The 19,701-nt window shown below is 48.0% G+C and overlaps 7 protein-coding genes across 7 annotated transcripts; 4 read left to right on the top strand and 3 right to left on the bottom strand.

Moving 5' to 3' along the window:
- Nucleotides 1–865: 865 nt before the first annotated feature.
- I302_106430 (uncharacterized protein) lies at nt 866–2,809 on the top strand (the record flags this gene model as incomplete). Its single annotated transcript, XM_019192925.1, has 9 exons — nt 866–1,018; nt 1,093–1,279; nt 1,340–1,414; nt 1,472–1,914; nt 1,983–2,123; nt 2,179–2,309; nt 2,388–2,463; nt 2,533–2,655; nt 2,717–2,809. 9 exons carry the CDS (start codon nt 866–868, stop codon nt 2,807–2,809), a joined length of 1,422 nt encoding a protein of 473 aa, XP_019045922.1.
- An 866-nt stretch (nt 2,810–3,675) lies between these two features.
- Nucleotides 3,676–6,203, top strand: I302_106429 (uncharacterized protein; the record flags this gene model as incomplete). The annotated part of the gene is made up of 12 exons (XM_019192926.1): nt 3,676–3,884; nt 3,984–4,078; nt 4,143–4,206; nt 4,270–4,406; nt 4,476–4,572; nt 4,668–4,858; nt 5,016–5,351; nt 5,421–5,462; nt 5,589–5,677; nt 5,804–5,878; nt 5,939–6,110; nt 6,175–6,203. 12 exons carry the CDS (start codon nt 3,676–3,678, stop codon nt 6,201–6,203), a joined length of 1,536 nt encoding a protein of 511 aa, XP_019045923.1.
- A 444-nt stretch (nt 6,204–6,647) lies between these two features.
- I302_106428 (uncharacterized protein) lies at nt 6,648–6,971 on the bottom strand (the record flags this gene model as incomplete). The annotated part of the gene is made up of 1 exon (XM_065870274.1): nt 6,648–6,971. One exon carries the CDS (start codon nt 6,969–6,971, stop codon nt 6,648–6,650), a length of 324 nt encoding a protein of 107 aa, XP_065726346.1.
- A 219-nt stretch (nt 6,972–7,190) lies between these two features.
- Nucleotides 7,191–10,306, bottom strand: I302_106427 (uncharacterized protein; the record flags this gene model as incomplete). Its single annotated transcript, XM_019192927.2, has 11 exons — nt 7,191–7,473; nt 7,549–8,156; nt 8,217–8,442; nt 8,490–8,549; nt 8,605–8,858; nt 8,922–8,989; nt 9,055–9,393; nt 9,467–9,695; nt 9,787–10,026; nt 10,085–10,139; nt 10,197–10,306. 11 exons carry the CDS (start codon nt 10,304–10,306, stop codon nt 7,191–7,193), a joined length of 2,472 nt encoding a protein of 823 aa, XP_019045924.2.
- Nucleotides 10,307–10,802: 496 nt separating this feature from the next.
- On the bottom strand, nt 10,803–15,348 carry I302_106426 (urea carboxylase; the record flags this gene model as incomplete). The annotated part of the gene is made up of 16 exons (XM_065870273.1): nt 10,803–10,909; nt 10,978–11,100; nt 11,159–11,489; nt 11,557–11,618; nt 11,674–11,759; nt 11,814–12,162; nt 12,222–12,360; nt 12,413–12,718; nt 12,770–12,969; nt 13,020–14,137; nt 14,180–14,227; nt 14,285–14,360; nt 14,415–14,706; nt 14,760–14,837; nt 14,891–15,024; nt 15,078–15,348. 16 exons carry the CDS (start codon nt 15,346–15,348, stop codon nt 10,803–10,805), a joined length of 3,720 nt encoding a protein of 1,239 aa, XP_065726345.1.
- Nucleotides 15,349–15,789: 441 nt separating this feature from the next.
- Nucleotides 15,790–16,743, top strand: I302_106425 (uncharacterized protein; the record flags this gene model as incomplete). The annotated part of the gene is made up of 4 exons (XM_019192929.1): nt 15,790–16,009; nt 16,063–16,138; nt 16,194–16,275; nt 16,330–16,743. The coding sequence occupies 4 exons, from the start codon at nt 15,790–15,792 to the stop codon at nt 16,741–16,743; spliced, it is 792 nt and encodes a 263-aa protein (XP_019045926.1).
- Nucleotides 16,744–17,511: 768 nt separating this feature from the next.
- I302_106424 (uncharacterized protein) lies at nt 17,512–19,161 on the top strand (the record flags this gene model as incomplete). The annotated part of the gene is made up of 5 exons (XM_019192930.1): nt 17,512–17,776; nt 17,836–18,086; nt 18,140–18,663; nt 18,722–18,819; nt 18,872–19,161. The coding sequence occupies 5 exons, from the start codon at nt 17,512–17,514 to the stop codon at nt 19,159–19,161; spliced, it is 1,428 nt and encodes a 475-aa protein (XP_019045927.1).
- Nucleotides 19,162–19,701: the final 540 nt, after the last annotated feature.

Genomic DNA, 19,701 nt, shown 5'->3' with positions numbered 1-19,701 from the left:
CGCAGATTGACCTTTCATTGGCGCGTGGTCTGAAATGACGATGCTGACATGTGATTAGGATATGTATGCATATCGCCTATTCTGAACCCTTTCATTGCCGTCAACTGCCAGCTCCAGATACACCAAGCCCAATTTGCATGACGTGGATTACTTTATCACCTTGATTCACTTCACTCTGTCACTGTTCGGGTAAATCCGTGACATTCTATAACGCGTCAAACCCCGCTTTTAGCGGGTGGGATTTTACCGGTGTAATGACGATTAGTAGCAATTGTAATGAGTGACTTGAATATCTGTAATGACCGGTCTATCTTTTTGATTCCGCTAATCTCCATCCAAAGAGCCTTTCAATCCGAGGCATTCGAATTCACGATCGTCTCCCCTCTTTCCTTTTCTCCCCATACAGCCCATCTTGTCACTACCCACTCACGCTCATCGTGATCACCAACATCACTGCATGACACAATGCACAACACACAATGCAGATCCTTGCAGTATACAGCATCACGTCGATCAGCGATGTCTCAGCTTCCGGAGGAACCCCACGTGAAACAAGCATGCGTTTACCCCTAAACCGACTCAAACGAGTTAAGCGAAGTCAGGTCTGTCAAATTTCCATTCCAAGTTTTTCCTTTACTTTGCTTTACTTATGAAATCACCACACTAACCCATAACCATGGAGCTACAAGGATGGAAGCGAGGGAGAAAAAGTTGGTCTACCCAATGTGGTATCATCACGAGTCTACGTAGATCTGCATGCATGAGTGTTCGTTCGATTCGATTACTCCACTTCATATCTCTTCATTCGATTCTTCGTATTCTTCTCTTTTCGTGATCAATATCGAAATCTGAAGAAATCACAAGAATGTCACATACACCTACAAAAGATTCCAAACGATCAAGTAACGGCGACTTGCCTTTAGGTGAACTAGACGGAGAGGTCGGACATGCTGTAGGCGTAACCACACACGATGAAGTTTTCGGTGATATTAAGGAAGATGGACCTAATTATAGGAATGTGAGCCGAGTACACCACACTACAGAGTTTACAGCTGGTACAGCTTTACTGATGAGATGCTTGTGCGATTATAGGTAGGATGGCTAGGAGCTGTCGTACTTCTGCTGAAAAGTCAGATAGGCCTAGGTGTACTCAGCCTGCCATTCGCACTGTCGACATTAGGTATAGTGCCGGGTGTACTATGTTTAGTAGCGGTCGCAGCTATAATGACCTGGTCGGGATACTGTGTGGGGGTGTTCAAGCTGAAACATCGAGAAGTTTGTGAGTTCAGCTGACCAGCCGCTCTCTTCCAAGTCAATCACACACTGACACCCTGCATAGACAGTGTTGTGGACGTCGGAGAGATCATGTTCGGAAAAGTCGGACGTGAGGTGTTTGCCGCCATCTACTGTATATGTGAGTGGCCTCTACTCCTGCCGATCCAGAGGTCTCAACTCTGACTCCTCGCTCTAGTCATGATCTTCGTCGTCGGTTCAGCGGTCGTCGGCGCATCCATCGGTCTCAACGCAGTCTCGGTCCACGGGACATGCACAGCCGTCTTTGTAGCAGTATCGGCAGTCGTCGGATTCATACTAGCCAGTATCAGGACGTTGGGAAATATATCGTGGTTAGGCTGGGTCGGGCTGTTCTCAATCGTCTCAGCAATCTTGACAGTAACCGTAGCAGTGGGAGTACAAGATCGACCTGCCCTCGCACCTCAAACTGGAGAATGGGATAGGGATTTCCACGTGATTGGTCACCCAACTTTCCTTCAAGCTTCCTCTGCCATCTCTTCCCTCATCCTGGCGTATGCTGGTGTACCTACCTATTTCTCGATCGCGGCGGAGATGAGAGATCCAAGGTTGTTCAACAGAGCTATGTTCATCAGTAATGCTATTATCACGAGCATCTATATCGTGAGTTGCTGATCCTGATCCCCAGCAGCAACACCTTCAGTCACTAATGCCCAATGCACGTGATATAGGCTATCGGAACCGTTGTGTACTACTATTGTGGTCAATACGTCGCGAGTCCAGCGTTAGGTTCAGCGGGAGCTTTGATGAAGAGAATTTGTTATGGATTAGCTTTGCCCGGTTTATATGTCACAGTTACCATCTACCTTCATGTAAGTCTGTGTTTTCTACACACCGATCGATAATTGTTGCTGATGCAACCCGCAGCTCCCTGCCAAGTACATCTTCCTTCGATTGATGAAAGGTACTCGACACCTTACCAGTAATTCTGTCATACACTGGGTTGTCTGGCTCGGCAGTGTTTTCACCTGTACCATCATTGCATATATCATCGCCAGGTGAGTTTCCGTGCGACTGGGTAAAATTTCCAAGGCGGCTTGAACGTTGTATCGCTGACTGTATTTTCTATCTTATAGTGCTATCCCCGTCTTCGGTAGTTTAGTTGGACTTATCGGTGCTCTGTTCGGTACCTTCTTCTGCATCATGTTGATGGTGAGTAGCCCTACCGTTGCGCATCGTCCAAATGCTGCCAGAATGAGATGCTAAAAGATCTGGGTGTAGGGCGCAATGTGGCTTTTCGATAACAAGGACCGTCGACACACCGACTCCTCCTTCGGATACCGCGCTTTGTTCGCCATGAATGTGTTTTTGGTGGTATTGGCAGCGTATTTGATGATCTCCGGTGTAAGTGATCTGTCCATCTCCTAGTCCGGATGATTGTGCTGATCCACAAATCATCTCATAGACGTGGGGTGCTGTCCAGGACATTATAGATAGTTACAATGCCGATGGGGGACAATCGGTGTGGTCGTGTAAAGACAACTCGAACTCGGTCTAACCACATAGATAGTTCACAATGAATTTTATAGAATTAATGTCAAATTGCTGTATCTAACAGGTGAATTTGCATTACTCCGTACAAAGACAAACACGTTGTCACAAACCCCCTCGCTCCTGGTTCAATATGTCACTTAGAAGACATTTGTACGCCTTGCATGCCTACTCTGCAGCTCAAGAGTACCATATCATCCTGCAAGATAAGGAGTATAAAAAGTCGTATCCGGACTTCGCGGATGAGCGTCGTTTGCGGGTCACATTTGCGCTGTACAACTGACAGGACCCTCGGTAGGGAGTCTGAAGAAATCTCTCTGCATGTGATTGAGACTGCACGTACGGCCGAGATTCAGCGTGATACTCGGCAAAAACGGTCCATGCCCACCTCTGCAATCTCTGGAATGGGATCAAACTCGGTTATTCAGAGTTCGGACTTAGGGTAAGAAACCACATTTAGCGTCTCCATGAAATCGTTCCTTTCCATCTCCTTACGTTCTTCGTTCCCACCACTCGCTGAACTTACGGTAAAGCTTTTGCGACACGAATGCTGATCCATCTTAAATCGCCATTTGCACACCTGGCGCACAGCGTGAGCTCAACAAGAACCGAGAGTCGTCATTCATTCATCGGTAATCACCGAGATATAGCATCAAAGCTTATCTCGACCTCACACGCTCATTCTTTTCAGCAAGTTTTATTGGGTGATGGCCTTGGGAGAGGAGCATGTAGATAAGGGCTAAGAGGATGGGCGCTTGGGAATGAAGACCTCCAATGAATTGTCCCGTACTTATACGCCGACGTTGTTTCAGGCATAGATCAGCTCAACCAGCTCAACCCCCTTTCGTTGCTGCTGTGTATCATAGTCCCATCATGTCGACGCACACCGAGAAACACCTGTCCGAGAAAGACGCAGTGACTACCTCGGTGCTACCTGAAGATCATCTCAAAGACCTCAATGCCGTTGAAGATGTGATTCTGGCGGAACAGTCGTATAGCGAAGAGGAGTATAAGAAGTTAAGATGGAGGTTCGACTTGGTGTTGATGCCCATTATGATGTTGACATATGGTTTACAATTCGCGTGAGTAAATTACGGTCATCTAGGGAGAGGGGGTGAATGGGTGAATGCGAGAGGTGACGCGAGATAAAGCCAACGCTAATACAATCCATGGTGATGCAGTGATAAAGTCTCGTTGTCTTCTGGAGTGGTCTTCGGTTTGAAAACGGACACGAATCTGAAAGGGGATGAATATTCTCTACTTACCGTGTATTTCTGTGAGTTCCCGTGCTGCGAGCTTGACCAACGAAAGCTACTGACTGATACGTCGGCGCACTACAGACTCTGCTTATCTCGCTGGTCAAATTCCCATGTCTTTCGTCTTTCAGAGACTTCCCATCGGCCGGTATGTGCTCGGTGATCCCTCGAAATCGGAAAGGAGTTACCGTTGACAGCATGATCTTATTAGTGCTCTAGGTGTGACCGTCATTTTATGGGGTATCGTAGTCATAGGGCTGGGCTTGTGTCATAATTACCTTCAGCTATCTATGTGTAGAGTTCTTTTAGGCTGGATGGAATGTTCGGTCACACCTGGTTTTTTGCTCAGTGAGTACATCCCAAATCCTCCTCATGTATGAATCTTTCATTCGCAGCTGATACATGTGAATGATATAGTCGTAGCTTCGTGGTACAAACGGTCTGAAGCTACGTTGAGAAGTTGTATGCTGTTTGCCATGAATGCGTTCTTGGGTGGTTGTTTCAATGTCATCATGTGAGTTTACCACAGCTTGCTTTGACGCTTTCAGATATTTGTTATCGTGTTCTTCCGAAGATGAATGCTCATCGATAGTCTCACGCTTGATCCAGCTATGCGATAGCCAAAAAGGCCGCCGAAGATGGTGGGATCGCTGGCTGGCGAGCTATCAATTTCTTCCTGGGCTCGCTCACTGTCTTCGCGGGTATCCTGGTTCTCGTCTTTGTCGGTATACCCAATGATGTATGGTGGTTGAGCAAGCAAAGGAAGACCATGGCTCACTCTAGGATCATTTCAAACGGAAGTGAGTATTCATTTCGATCGCTGATTTCACACCTTTTCCGAATGATCTCGTCGGTGTGACCGGGCTTAGCTTCCACTGAAGATCATTGTGACCGAAACTTGATGGAATGGTGTCATTTCGAGGCGAAAATCATTTGCTGACCTCACTTCCCATCCAGCTGGAGATGCCGGTCGACACCCTTGGGATTGGCGTCAAGTGAAAGAATCTCTTGTCGACCCGCAATACTGGTTCATCGTCCTATTCAACCTGACCGCTACCATTCCCAATGGAGTTCTGACCACCTTCACTGCTCTCGTCTACACCGGATTCGGTTTCACTCCGCTTCAATCGATCTTGTACCAATTACCTGCCAACGCAATCGGATTTTGTGTCATCATCGCTTCTGCAGTCGCTGTGACGTATTTCCCCAAATCTAGGTTCCCGCTGGCCATCACCTGGACATTGTTGGAAATGATTGTCTTCCTATATGTTGGTCTTGCCAAGGATGCCAGCAGTGAGTGACATATGCCTTCTAATGTATCTTTGAAATTAAAGGGATGTCGAGATTGACCCGTGTGTCTAGAATGGCAACTTTGGGCCGCGTTCTCATTCAACCTCGTACTGTGTAAGTTGGTTCATCCTGTCTTCTTTCCTTGATTGGCACGGATCAATTAAGGATAGCCACAGTGATCAAAGCAATCGCGTCCAAGCTCAGCATGAAAATACCTGACCAATGAATGCCTTTCTGTAGCCTGCGCAACTTTCCTCATCTGGGCTATATTACCTCTCAACTCGGCTGGTAGGACCAAGAAGAGTTTCACAGGTGCTTCTGCCTTGATCGTGAGTAAATCATTTCGCAGCCTACAAGCGATGTTAAGCGTAAGGTCTCCTTTGGGATAGCCCAGTCGTTTTGTAGCATACCTGCTAGAGGGCGAGTCTCGCTGATGTATCGAATGCGACTCCTAGGCCTACTGCGCAGGCAATATGATAGGATCGCAAACCATGCGAGCTAGCGACGCACCACGATACCTGAAAGGTCTTGTGAGTACCTGCAGCAACCAACTCCCCAGAGTTTCCAGGCTGATCGGAATTGTATTGTAGACCGCCAACGCAATAGTCATGGCCATTAACGCCGTTATTCTCCTCTCATGGTGGATCTACCTGATGCGTGAGAACAAGAAGAGAGACCAAGCATACGAGACCAGTGGTCTGACCCTGGAGGAGAGGGATTATCAGAACAAGATAGCAGGGGAAACTGATATCACGGATCGACGTGAGTGTGCTGATCATCGCTCAATCTTGCGCATCGACACTGACCGTTGCCCTCATGATTGCAGAGAACCCTCATTTCCGATACCTCTGCTAGACAGCATAAGTGCGGGGCTAGAAGTCAGGATAAATGGGAACATGCCTGTGGTGGTATTGCGAGGATATGGTTGCCGGGAGCGAAGAGACTTGACGTTTGGAGTGAGAATCAGTAATGCTGTTTGTGCGAGGAAGTTGTAGTCGTAGTAGTTTTAGTTGCTCCGTCATCATGAGCTCGATGTCTGATATGCACAAGTAAATTTGGGATAATGTTTGATACCATCCGAGGCGTGGGTGATTAGAAGGCCCATTCCAACACGCACCAGTGACCTGACATGAGGTATCGCCACAGGATTCTTTTTCATCTGATCTATATTACTCCTCGAGGTCTATTTTCTATTCCATATTCGTGCTACGACGGGGTGTCAGTGTCTAAAGTGGCCATGAACTGCTCGCGTGTGATATCAGCAGTCAGCATCGAAGTCCGATCAAATCACACAAACACTCACATCGTCTGAGTTAAGTTCTGATGGACAGCCTTCACCTGCTGATAAGCCTCTAGTCCGTAAGTGCCCGAATCCCGACCTATCCTGGAATGCTTGAAACCTCCAAAGGGCACGTTGGGGTATAAGATACCATACTGATTCAGCCATATCGTGCCCGCATCGATCTGTTGAGCTAGTCTAGTTTGTTGGTTTGCATCGTTGGTGAATACTGCTGCGGCAAGACTGTAAATGGTACTATTGGCTAGTTCAACAACCTCCTTCTCATCTTTGAAATTCGATACGACAATGACAGGTCCAAAGATCTCTTCCTGAACAACCATCATATTAACTTTGGTGTCCGCCAGGAACGTAGGCTCAACCCATAAGCCATCGTCAAATCCTGACGCGGAGTATTTCTGTCCACCGGTTACAACTCTAGCACCTTCTGATCGACCAGCTTCAATATATGAAAGTACCTTGTCTTCTCCAAACTTCGGAAAAAATGCATTTCATATGTCAACAATCTATACAGCGATGTACAACGAGGTACCGGTGGGCATCTTCTAAAATTCCGAACTAAAGTCAAATTGCAACGGATCTTCTACATCCAGATGAGGTCTCAAAATGTTATCTAGTAAGGCCTGAGTATCAGCATCAAGACCAGATCCATTGGGATCCCAAGCTGTATATTGGTTGTCAGCCTGCTGGTTGTGAGAGGAACCCTGAGCTTGGTCCTGGCCGTGTGGCCGGCTGTAATTGTAATTTGGCATAAGTGTATTTATGATCGAAGGTAAGGCAGACGCGTCGAAGCTTGATGCTATCGGATTGAAGGTGTTGGTCGGATAGCTGCAAAGTCGGTAGGTCAGAAAGTCGGTCTAAGAGAGGAAGGATACATCGAACGACTCATTCCAAAACACGTACCTAGTACTGCCATGATTCATCCCATTGGTAGTTATTCCCATCCATGCATTCAACTCATCAATGACGTTCGAGGTAGGCACCATTGGAGGGTTGAGGGGAGTGACGGGAATTGTTGGAAATGCTGAAAGATCGGGGACAGTCATACTGTTAACGTTTTGAGAACTGGATAGGTATGCCTGATCGGATGTGCCTGATTGAACAGCGGGCATGTGTTGAGAGCTTTTGTGAGCGGTGCGGTCGATCGCGTTTGACATAGGTGGAGGATCCGGTTCAACCTTTGCGAGATTCATTTGATCAATTTGTTGAGTCAACCTTTGTGAGCCTAGCGAGATCCCATATTCGGATAACAGGTTTTCCAGCAAAACTTGTTGATGCTGAGCGGCAGGCCAGGAAACAGCCATAAGCTTCATAAGTTTGATACATTCTTGCGCTCGATTGAGAGATTCTATTTGCTTCTTGGGCGATTGTGCACTGGCCAACGACAATAAGTGGGTGGTACCTGCAATGAAACAGCATTGGATTGCCGTTGGAGGACAGAATCGCAGATTGTGGAAACGATGCCATGTTGTTAGAAGGGTTATCACGTGAAGGGCAGCTCGATCGCATTGCTAAGTAAGGGTTACAAATCAGTTTTTAGGCCCATAATTGAAAGGCAGAGTGACCCTCACCTTGACAGCCCAAGCTGCAGTAGAAGTGCCCGGTGGCGTAGCGTTATCGCTGTTTGATCCGTTAGGTAGAGGAGCGAGCGGTCGGTAGAATGGACGGTGGAGAAGTATCACAAGCCATGCGTGTGACAGGTGCAACATTAAAATATGGGGCAGACCGTTCTTCGGAACGTGGTTGTGGAATGTGAGAGTTGGCGGCAGACTTTCCAGCCAAGTGCTTAAGGACAGACTATAACGATATTAGCTACCAATCCATGCATGTGTTGATGTACATACCTGATTTCGCTGATGACACCGGTACGTATGAGGGTTGACATATCCGCTTTGATGCCATACCTGTGTTGGAATTTCAGTTACTGGGGAGTCGGGACGAGTATATAGGAGCACTCACAGCGTATTCATAATCCTCTCACCGATCTTCATCAATTTCACCGTATGACAGAAAGTAGTGCTCAGCATACCGGGCTGCGCTTTGAGTGTGCAGTCTATTCCCGTCGGAGGATCTTCAGGCTGCCAGACCAGTTGATCCAGTTCTTCGTCTACTGTGGGTGGTTGTGCCGTAAAATCGGGCAGTGAAAGAGGTCGCCCTATGTAAGGCGCCCATAACCCTTCTTGGATGAATGTGGTCCAGAATGTGACATTGCGCTATGGGGAGGGAAAGCGTGTCAGTCAACATCAGGTGATGGGTATCCCCTTGAGCTAACTCACTTCTCTAGCTTGAACGGAGGTGACATTGCCTTTTCTTAATAACCTAGTATCGTCCATGTTCAAGCCCACTAGGTCACACCGGATGATAATCAGCTTGGAGTACTGCGTGGGTGATGCGATTTGCAACACTCACAAGCCACTCCAGTCCTCAGCGCTTGGCCGATATAAAGCCAGCCTAGATTATGTTCTGCTGCTAGGCTATGGTAGGAGGCCAAATGTGCGAACGCTTGGACGGTGGCAACGGTAGGGTTCATCCCTTCATAGTCTATGTAGTCTTTTGCTTTCTTAGCAAACGACTTTCTAGTTTCTGATGCCCGCAGATATGGGTCGTCGCTCATCCCTAGCCCAATGGCGAGAATAGCATTGTGCAGCATCGGCGAATAATGTGGAGTTTTGACATGCTGGACGTGACTGTCCACGTACAAAGCGGTAAGAAGGTCTTGGCGGAACAAGATGGGGTTGGTTCGTTGTCCTAAAAGGGTGTAAGGTATCAATGCGAGGGGAAGAGGACAGAGACTAGGTTATGATTGTTCTTCCGGACTCACCCCAGCACCCATAGAACCGAAAGAACCTATCCACCGCCTGATCGTGCTGCTCCTCCGTCAAATACACATCCGAGGGCAAATATCTAGTATAGCCAGTCGGCAGGGGATCTGGCGATTCTGGTGACATCTCATTGTTCAGTCTGCTAATTCGGTCATCGCTGTATTTGCCTAGATGACGAAATGCTGACGTCGGGCCGTGGACTTGCAAATCACCTGTCTCTGCTTCCACCTGATCACATGCGTTAGTATCAAATACATATGGCCAATTTTGGAAGCGGTCCCGATGGGTATGTATGTGTATCAAGAGGACAGTGACATACCAAGTGATCCTGTGTCCACTCCCTTAAATCGCCCGAAGTATTAATCACCTTATCTTTCTCCTTCTTATGCTGTCCTCCCTCATCGTCCGATCCTTCTTTGACATGGCCAGCGGTCCCTGGATCCAGTCCGTGCTCTCGAAGCAGCCTCTCCAAGTCCTGTACCCGAGTAGTTAAAGCTTGTACTTGTTGACGAGATAGTGGTTTCCGATAATCTTCTCGAGGTTCCCAGTAACATTCGTCCTATCTCTCTTATCAGAGACGCACGCACACGCACATCCTTTCATGTAGATTGACTCACTTTGTATACTGCACAAGTGGTACAAGACGGTCTGATTCCGTCGCATTTGCATCTCCTACATGACATCGCGTTAGCACACTTCTATGCTCTAAGTCTCACACGGAGAACATACCTTCTTCGACAAGGCTCACAAGCTTTTCCCACATTGGTCCGCTTCTTCTTTGGTCTATCATTGCTTGATTGATCGGGGCTGAAGGGTGTTGATGACTCTCCGGTTGACATTGTGCTATAACATATGATGGCAATGGTTGTGTATGACTTGTAGATCGAATGAAAGAAGCTGCGTCAAATATCTCACAATCGATGAGTGAATGCATTGGCCGGTTGCTCTTTGGCCGGGTTAAATGGGATGTTCAACCACTAACTTCCCTTCAGGAGGTAGCCAACTATTTTACGCAACTTTGTCGACGCCTCAAGTAGAACAGGGGAAACGCAGAGGAAGAGATCCCACTTCTCCACTTCGCTTAGATATCGTGGAGTAGAGTTACCCTTGTCTTGGTCCACCCACATTCCGGACTGGCATTGTGCTTCGGACGCATAATCGCGCTTTTCGTTGTAGGCTGCTCACCAGTGGAACGAAAGCATGCAATTTATCAAGCATTCATACTTAGGATAGTGGGCGTTACTACTGATACAAGAACCAAAAATCTGTACACGCCTTCAGGCCTTCAGGTGAACCCTTTCAAAACGTTATGTTCACAAACAATCTATCCTCTATCTACTCGGTCAAAGTCATGATGACTTGACCGGGATCTAAGACTGTCCCAGGTGGAGATACAATCTTCTTGACTGTCTTACCGTCCATGCTTGCATCGGCTCGCACAGCTGCGACAGAGAGATCCATTGTGTAAGAAAAATGAGATGGCTGTTCAGAGTGCAGCAGATCGACTTACCGATTTCCATCTTCATGGCTTCCAAGACAGCTACCACTTGACCGTTTTTTACCTCATCGCCGACATTGACATTGACTTTCCAGACACTCGAGGTCATCGGCGCGATGACCGTAGTGCCCTCGCCTGTGACCAGATCAAGATCAGTGGACTCTCGTTTCTAGCTTGGAGACAAGTAACTCACCCTCCGAGCCAGCGTCGTCCCCCCCTTCTGCAGCATTCTGATCTTGTTTCTCCCTCCATGCCTGCACCAATCTGTTCTCCTCCTGTGTTGCTGCTTTAGTGGCTAAATTCCTCTTCCTCACAAAGTCGGCCGTCTCCTCAGCAATTGAATCTATGAACTTCTCATAGGATTCTGGATCGAAAGTGGTTTCTTCCACGTCAAAGGTCAAACGACCGGTCTTGAATTGCTCGTAGATATCGTCAAACTCCTTGGACGTTACTTCATAGAACTGGATCTGATCAAATTCGCGCAAGAGCCAAGGATGTTCAAACCCAGGTTTGGCAGCGTGAGGCTGGTTCATATGGCCCATTGTCAGTTTCGTAGAGCGCATTCTGCTATATTTGCGTAGAGAAACTCACATCCCACGTTGACAACGTTCGACCCCACAGCTGGTAGCCTCCAGGAGACTCCATAGGGTAGACTGTACTGTTGATCAGCGTCTCTGAGAGGTCAAGCCGAGCTAGAATTACACTCACTGACTGTCAAAGGTCCCCCTAGACCAACTGTCCCTTCAGCTGTGAAAGCTCTTACAGGGTTGTATTTTTGAGCCACATAGATCAATCTGTTCGACTGATCAGTCTGTACTTGACTGCGAGTCACGAGATCGACAACTCACCTAGGATCAAGGGGCAGCATGAAAGGCAGTCCTGCCAAGAAACTGACTCCCACAACGAGCTGGGGGCAAGTGACAATCGACTTGAGGGCTGTTTCTCTGTCCTTGACGCCGTTGGCTTTGGCTATATATTCCATATTATCCGGTAGATACACCGCTGACTCCCGAACAGTCGCCATGTAGTCTTGTATCGCTTGCTTGGACAGTGGATCATCCAGGAGGATGGGGAACTTGAATAGTCGACTGGGTAGAGGTGAGTGGGATGCTTTTTCTAACGCCTCTTCGAGAGCTATCAGTCGAGCAAGCATCTCTTTCTGCGTAGTGACCAAAGGATCGAATTGAACGTTGTATGCTGTTCACATCCCACCGTAGTCAGTGATAGGTTCAAAGGACGCATTATGAAATACTTACAACGAGCACAGCCGATCACTGCAACAACGCCCTTGACTTCCCCAGATTCGATCTTATTCAATCGATGTTGAATGTGAACTCTGATCAACGCACTGGCTGTCATGGATCCATACGTCACATGAATGTGACAATCACCGGCCTAAATCCATGTTAGCCCTAGTTACGATCCTCTCTTGAGGTTAATCACTTACTTGTCTGTATTTCACTTCAATGGTTTTCTTAGCAGGATCCGAGGGAGTATGATGCAAGATCGTCTCCTCCCAGTCTTCTGGGAGATCTGTGTCGATGGGTTTGAGTACGCCTGAGGAGATTTGACCGTTTAGATATCCCTTGATCTGCGAGACGTACTCCTCGGTTCTGTGTCGGAGAACAAGAGCGGAATCCCAAGAGATCCTCTTGAATCTGATCGAATCACCTGGACGACACTGACCTAGTCGCCAGAAGTCACCTCGAACGACGGTGTTGGTGATTGCAAGACCTCCAGCCATAGGACCATCCTGCGACATACGGATCAGCTGTGATCTATGACCCCTCAGAAATCCACTCACCACAGGAAGGATGACAGGGTCATCCCCGTTCCAGTTGAGACCACCATATGAATATGGCTCATCAATGACATTGGCAGGATGACTCCCACCTTCTCCGCCGTCTTCTCTCGACCAGTTGAGCCTTGGTCCTTTAAGTCGGTAACCCGATCGAGAAGCATTGTGGGAGATCTTCCATTCGGTCTCGTACAGGGTTTGTCGGTCTGCGAGCGAGCATTAGCTTCGGCTCCCTGTGCATAAGCTATTGACTTGCCTTCTTCAGTCGTGAAATCTGGCTCATCATGCGGACCAGGCATCGTGTAAAGATCCCATTTGTTCTTCCATATTCCGTCCAGCCTAGCGTTTTGAGGGATCCCGATGGTCCTATACTTAGTCGCCCATTCTTCCGTTCTGGGATCAAGGTCTAGACTGTCATTCGGGAGCAAATGTCTGCCTTGAACCCCACCTAATTTCAGAGTCGTGGTAGTCGATTTTGATCCCAGATATACAGGGATGGTGGGGAAACCACCTTTAATTGCAATGTAACTTCTACATCCCGAAGATACCATACCGAGTTTCAATTTCTTGCCCGCAGGTACCAACAGCGACGTATACATGTCCCCCTTTTCGCCATCGACTACGATATCCACCACACCTCCTGTTACTGCTACTATAGCTGGTGCGTGGAACAAGAGTTCAGGTCCCACTAGGGTGACCTCGAGAGCTTCCATGTTCTCATCGTTCCCTGCCAAAAGATTCGCAACTCTAAAAGAGACTGGATCCATGGGACCGCTCTCTGGCACACCATTGCCAACACCTTTTCTGGCTGGAAGGTCCTGCACAGTCGTATATGCCCCTCCGGAGATGACGTCCACAGTGGTTGGTGAAAATTTGAAGTGATCGCTTGTCAAGAACGCCGTGGTAGTGTCACCGATGCGGAATGCGTTTGAGCCGACAATCGCGGCTAGGTACTGGAAATTTGTTGGACATCCCTGCACTTTTGATCGGGTGAGGGTAGACAGCATCTTATCGGTAGCTTGGTCATGCGAATCCCGGTCCCAGACAATCACCTTGGCTATCATGGGATCGTAGAACGGCGAGATGTTTGTACCCGACTGTATCCATGTATCCACTCGGACACCTGGCGCTTCATACCAATCAACATGCTGCAAGAGTCCAGGAGAAGGGGCGAAGTTCCTAGAGGGTACTTCGGCGTATACTCTGGCTTCGATGGCGAATCCAGTTGGAGTAGTCTTCTGTAATGCTTTCAAAGCATCGATGTCCAGACCCCCTTTCCCTCGAGCTTGCATCTCCGCTTGTTGCAGCATCAGTGACACGAGGTCAACATCATAACACATTTCGGTGATACCGTGCTCCACCTGCAACCGAGTGCTGAAAATGACGTTAGCCCACTTCATCGAATTTTGGACTCACTTCATCTCCAAAAAGTAGAAAGATCCATCGGTGTCGTCAACCAAGAACCTGTGTGTATCATACGTCAGTACCTTTGTTGGGCAGACAAAACTACGAGCCACTTACTCTACCGTGCCCGCACTGCCATAACATACGTTGCTTGCTAATGATACTGCACAGCTGGTCAAGCGTTCCCGCATTTCTGGAGTTTGTGTCAGCACATTGGTGGATATTGATCGAGTTCGACCGTGCCTACCTGATCTCTTGTGCACAAAAGGTGAAGGACACTCCTCTACTACCTTTTGATGTCTCCTTTGAATACTACATTCTCTTTCACCGAAGTGAACGGCTCCGCCTAAACCGTTACCAAACACCTGAACTTCAACATGTCTTGATTTTGCGACGTATTTCTCCATAAACATTGCGGTGTTTTTAAACAAGGTTGCACCCCTAGCGTGGACGGAATGGAACGCGGCTTCAATTTCGGACTCATTCCAACATATCTGCAAACCCATTCCTCCTCCTCCGGCGGTTGCTTTCAGCATCACCTAGTCGCACACGTGAGCGTAAGATCGCTGTCGGGTCAACCGGTGGGACCTACAGGATAGCCAATTTTGCTGGCTGCTGCTAAAGCTTCTTCTGCCGAATTGAGAAGATCGGTACCAGAAATGACGGGTACCTGCGATTATATCAGCGTGATCCTTGTGGTATTCAAGGGGATCTGCGACTCACCCCTGCCTGCACAGCCAATTCACGAGCTGTATGCTTCAAACCGAACTTCGTTATGACTTCCGACGATGGGCCGACCCACGTCAACCCTGCTGCTTCTACCTTCTCCGCAAAACCATCGTTCTCAGAGAGGAACCCTGTGATACTACCTAAGCTACGTTCTCATGATGAACTCGTCCAAGCTGCTCACCGTATCCGGGGATGACCGCATGAGCGCCGCTCTTTTTAGCGATCTCCAAAACATCTTCCTCCGTTATGTAGGCTGTTTGATCATTCCCAGGTAGGAGCCACGCTTCGTCCGCCAATCTTACATGAGCACTTGATCGGTCCGCTTTCGAGTAGATTGCTATACTGGTCAAACCGAGCTCTTTGCACGATCTGATGATACGACATGCTATTTCACCTCTATTGGCAATGAGCACCTTGCGTATATTCTGGAAAGAGTCGATGATGAGAGGCATAGTGGGTAAAATGTGCAGTTGTGGTTGGGATCAGGAGATGCGGGGCTATGGCAGATGACATGAGGGTGTAGGTATCTCGTGATTATTATGTTTATGAATGGTTGAGGTATGAGATTACTGTATTGTGCTTATCGATTGGGCGAAGGGGGAATCATCCCAGGCACCGAACCGGATGGAGCCAAATAAGCGATCTGTGCTCCTCGGAAGAAGACCGGATCAAACGAAAGGACCAAAAGCACGGGTCGTCGCTTAATACCCTGAAACTCCACATCTGATGTGATTGATGTATCTTTGATTGCCGTGATGGATGTTAGTCGCCTTTGATTGTGTATATTTGATGAGGTGATACACATCTACACGAGTGTTTCTACTCTAAACCACCTAAATTTGCGGTATTTCTGGTCTATCTTCTCTCGCCAAAATTCATCATTCACTCCAATCATGGTGAACAGCACGTCCAGCACACCACATCAGTTACAGAAGGTCGAGATCAACGTGGACTGTGGCGAAGCATTCGGCTTCTGGCAATGTGGGCCCGACGAGGAGCTCATGCCTCTCATTGATGCTGCCAATATTGCTTGTGGTGGACATGCGGGAGATCCGGTGACGATACGAAGGACGGTGGCTTTAGCTAAAAAGCACGGCATAAAAGTTGGAGCTCGTGAGTCTTTGCATTCTTCGTCGAAGCATGGGCAACTTACTCGCGATGGACAGACCCTGGGTTCCCCGACAAAGTTGGCTTCGGTAGGAGAGTCTTGGCCATGACATCGGAGCAAGCATACGCGGAGATGTGAGTGATTATAGCGGCCACATCTCAATCCCGCTGACTATCGTTTATCTCATAGGTTATATCAAGTGGGGGCACTGAAAGTGTTTTTAGATGAAGCTGGAGTACCTCTGAATCACATTAAGCCTCATGGGATGTGGGTGAGTAAAACAGTTCTTGTTAGACCTCAGGAATACGCTAAAACCATGACTCAGTATATCATGATGCAAAACAACGAGGAGCTCAATGATGCTGCCATGCGAGCTATCAGTCATTTCAAGGTCCCCGTGTATGGTATGCCCAACACACTTCATGAGTCAGGAGCGAAGAAGTATGGCATTCCTTTCATACCAGAAGCCTTCGTAGATGTCAACTACAACTCAGAAGGTATATTATTAGGTGTTCCCGGTAGTCGTAAGATGACCACGGAGGATATATATCAGGCAGCCATCTCTCTGGGAAAGAAAGGGGTAGTGCCGGCTGTGGATCATAGCTTAGTGGATGTCGGTGTCAAAGGTGTGCCATTCACCATATGTCTGCATTCAGATCTCAAGACTTGTAGAGAGAATGTTGCAGCTGCTAGGAAAGCTGTCAACGAGATAAATCAGGAGTTGTACAATCGCTCATAGAATGTATATGTCATATCGCCGTGCATGTATTCGGTCCTCACGCTCGCTGAAGATTACTCCACGGTTGTTGCGTTTTGGCACATTTAATGTCTGTGGTCCTCGGCGCGACCGGTCTGGTCCGGCGCTTGTTATCAGACATCTACATGTAATTACGCTTCCTGGATGCATCTGCAATCAGAAAAGCACCTATTGGTTCAATTCTCCTGCCAATTTCCGTTCTAATCATGCAACGTAATACAGATCGAGTCACAGACTGAATCACATGATAAGCTAAAGTGTTGTACTAGGCTGGCCGAATATCCTTAATCTTCCTGTCCCGAAGCGTTGCACGGTTGCCATGTTTGATTCTGAAGACAGGGCTACCAAGGGGACAAACTTGAGAAGTCGTTCGCCTTGGCTGTGACGCGGTTCATTAAGCTTCGCAACAATAGCAGCAACGCCAACGCACTGAGATTAGGCATCGTTCAAAATAAGCGTCATCGAACCACCTCAACGGCATTGGCTATTTGTCAGGGAGCAAAATTCCCGAAACTGGAAAAAGCTCATCGGGTTGTCCAGTCTTCGATAACGTAAAACCGAGATTGACAGTTCTAAAAGTCCTCGGAACATGAACGGGAAAACTCTATAAGCGAATCATATGCGTTCATCGTGGAACACTGATAAGGCCTATGATTCGGTTCCCCACATGAGACTATATTTAAATAGCTTTAGTCGATTTTTCGGATCCACCTCTCTTTCCCAACAACACTCAGAAGCTTGCCTGCCATCATGAGCGACGTCGAGAAGAACATCAACGACTATCCAGCTTCTGGAAGCTTGGAAACCCACACCGTTGCCGTGCCGGAAGGAACATACGACATTAATAACCCGGAATACGATGCCGTCTTTGGTGAACGAAAGGAAGGAGCGGTCGATTATCGATCCATGGGATGGATCAAGGCTACCATAGTCATGCTCAAGACCATCATTGCCTTGGGTGTACTTGCAATGCCTACTGTGCTTTCCGCGACTGGTGGGGTTCCAGGTGCTCTGAGTGAGTGATTCGGCCTCTTTCATTAGGAATTTGCCGAACGCTGATCGAATCAATCGTAGTCATTCTGATCATTGGTCTCATCACAACGTGGACCGGTCACGTTGTTGGTCTGTTCAAGAAAAATCACCCCGAAGTTTATTCCATGGATGGTGTAGGATACATCTTGGGTGGAAAATGGGGTCGAGAATTTTTCACCGTCGCCTACCCGATGTTTATGATTTTCCTGTCTGGTTCTGGTTTCGTGGCTATCTCCATCGCTTTCAACGCTGTCACCTCATATGCTACTTGCACTGTTGCTTGGGTAGTCGTTGTGAGTAGATGACCTCCCATTGCCACACGATTCCACGCTGACCCGCATGTCAGGCCACGGTAGGGACATTTGCCCTTGCTTCTATCCAGACCTTGAACAAGGTGTCCATCTTGGGTTGGATTGGTTTCGTATCCGTCATGGCCGCTATCCTAATCATCACCATCTCCGTTGGTATTCAAGATCGACCTTCGGCTGCGCCTCAAACTGGTCCTTGGGACAAAAACATTGCTGCTGTCAATCACGAAGGCACCTTCTTAGGAGGAATGGGTGCCGTCTGTACCGTCGTGTTCTCCTACTCTGGTACACCCGCCTTCTTCAACGTTGTCGGAGAGATGAGAAAGCCTAAAGACTATGACAGAGCTCTTTACTGGTGTCAAAGTATCGTCACTGCCACCTATTTGACTATCGGTATCGTGGTGTACTACTACTGTGGACAATACCTTGCCAATCCTGCTCTTGGTTCTGCCGGTGTCATCATCAAAAAGGTAGCCTATGCCGTCGCTCTCCCTGGTCTCTTTGTCAGTGTGACCATCTACACTCACGTGGGTGCTAAGGCTATTTTCGTCAGGCTATTAAGGTGAGTATTACAATTTTACCGTCCGGGGCTGTAGCTGATTCGACTCTTCGGTTTGCAGAGGTTCCGAACATCTCACTGCCCACTCATTCACCCATTGGGCGGTATGGCTTGGGACTGTCGCTGGATGTGTCACCATTTCTTTCATCCTAGCTGAATGTGAGTGACGACGGATTCGAGTGCGACTACAATCGGCTGACCCATATCTTAGCAATTCCATTCTTCGGCGATCTTGTCAATCTTATCGGTGCCACCTTGGGTACCCTCATGTGTATGATCGCTTGCGGATGGATGTGGCTTCACGACAACTTGCCTCGACGAAAAGAAGACAAATCGTTGTACTACAGGATGCTTGTGCTCCTGAACGTTGCCATCGTCATTGCCGGTGTCTTCATTGTCATCACTGGTACTTGGAGTGCTGTTGTCAGTATCAGAAACTCGTACTCTTCAGGACTTATCACCAGTCCTTTCTCTTGCGCCGATAACAGTAACTCGAGCTAGATCTTAGATGTCTCCCATATTCTTGCAGTATAGACATATATAACTTTGGAAGATAGGTAGTTGTTCATGCATATTCACCGGATGGTAATGACACATATCACACCGAGTGGACGGAGACCTATCGTGGCCGCCACATGGTTTGATGCAGTAATCCCGCGTGGCTGCTGCATACTTTGAGCTGGCGTGTTTCTCATAACCTGAACTCCGCTTGAACGCTTCTTGACACCTCATCTATATCGTCAAATCGTTTTTGTGACCTTCGACATGACACAGCGCAATCAACCTCACAGACAACGTTCAGCTGTATATTCGTCAACCTCAGTGATGAATGACCGGGTGATGATCTCGCAGTCATCACGTTTCGCTCCAAAGGCCTTCCGTCGACCATTCATATAGATTTGACGACTTTAGGATCGGCGGACGCGCCCCATACACATGGTGGTGAGTACCGGCTGTCTGCTTACTGCCTTCGCCCTGGCTTTCTGTGCGTGCGAATACAAAGCAGCTGAGATCCCCACCCACTAGCGAAAAGCCTTTGAT

Source organism: Kwoniella bestiolae, chromosome 5 (genome assembly GCF_000512585.2).
Source record: "Kwoniella bestiolae CBS 10118 chromosome 5, complete sequence".
NCBI lineage: Eukaryota > Fungi > Basidiomycota > Tremellomycetes > Tremellales > Cryptococcaceae > Kwoniella > Kwoniella bestiolae.
The sequence above is the reverse complement of the archived record's forward strand: the minus strand, read 5'-3'. Positions and strand labels throughout refer to the sequence as shown.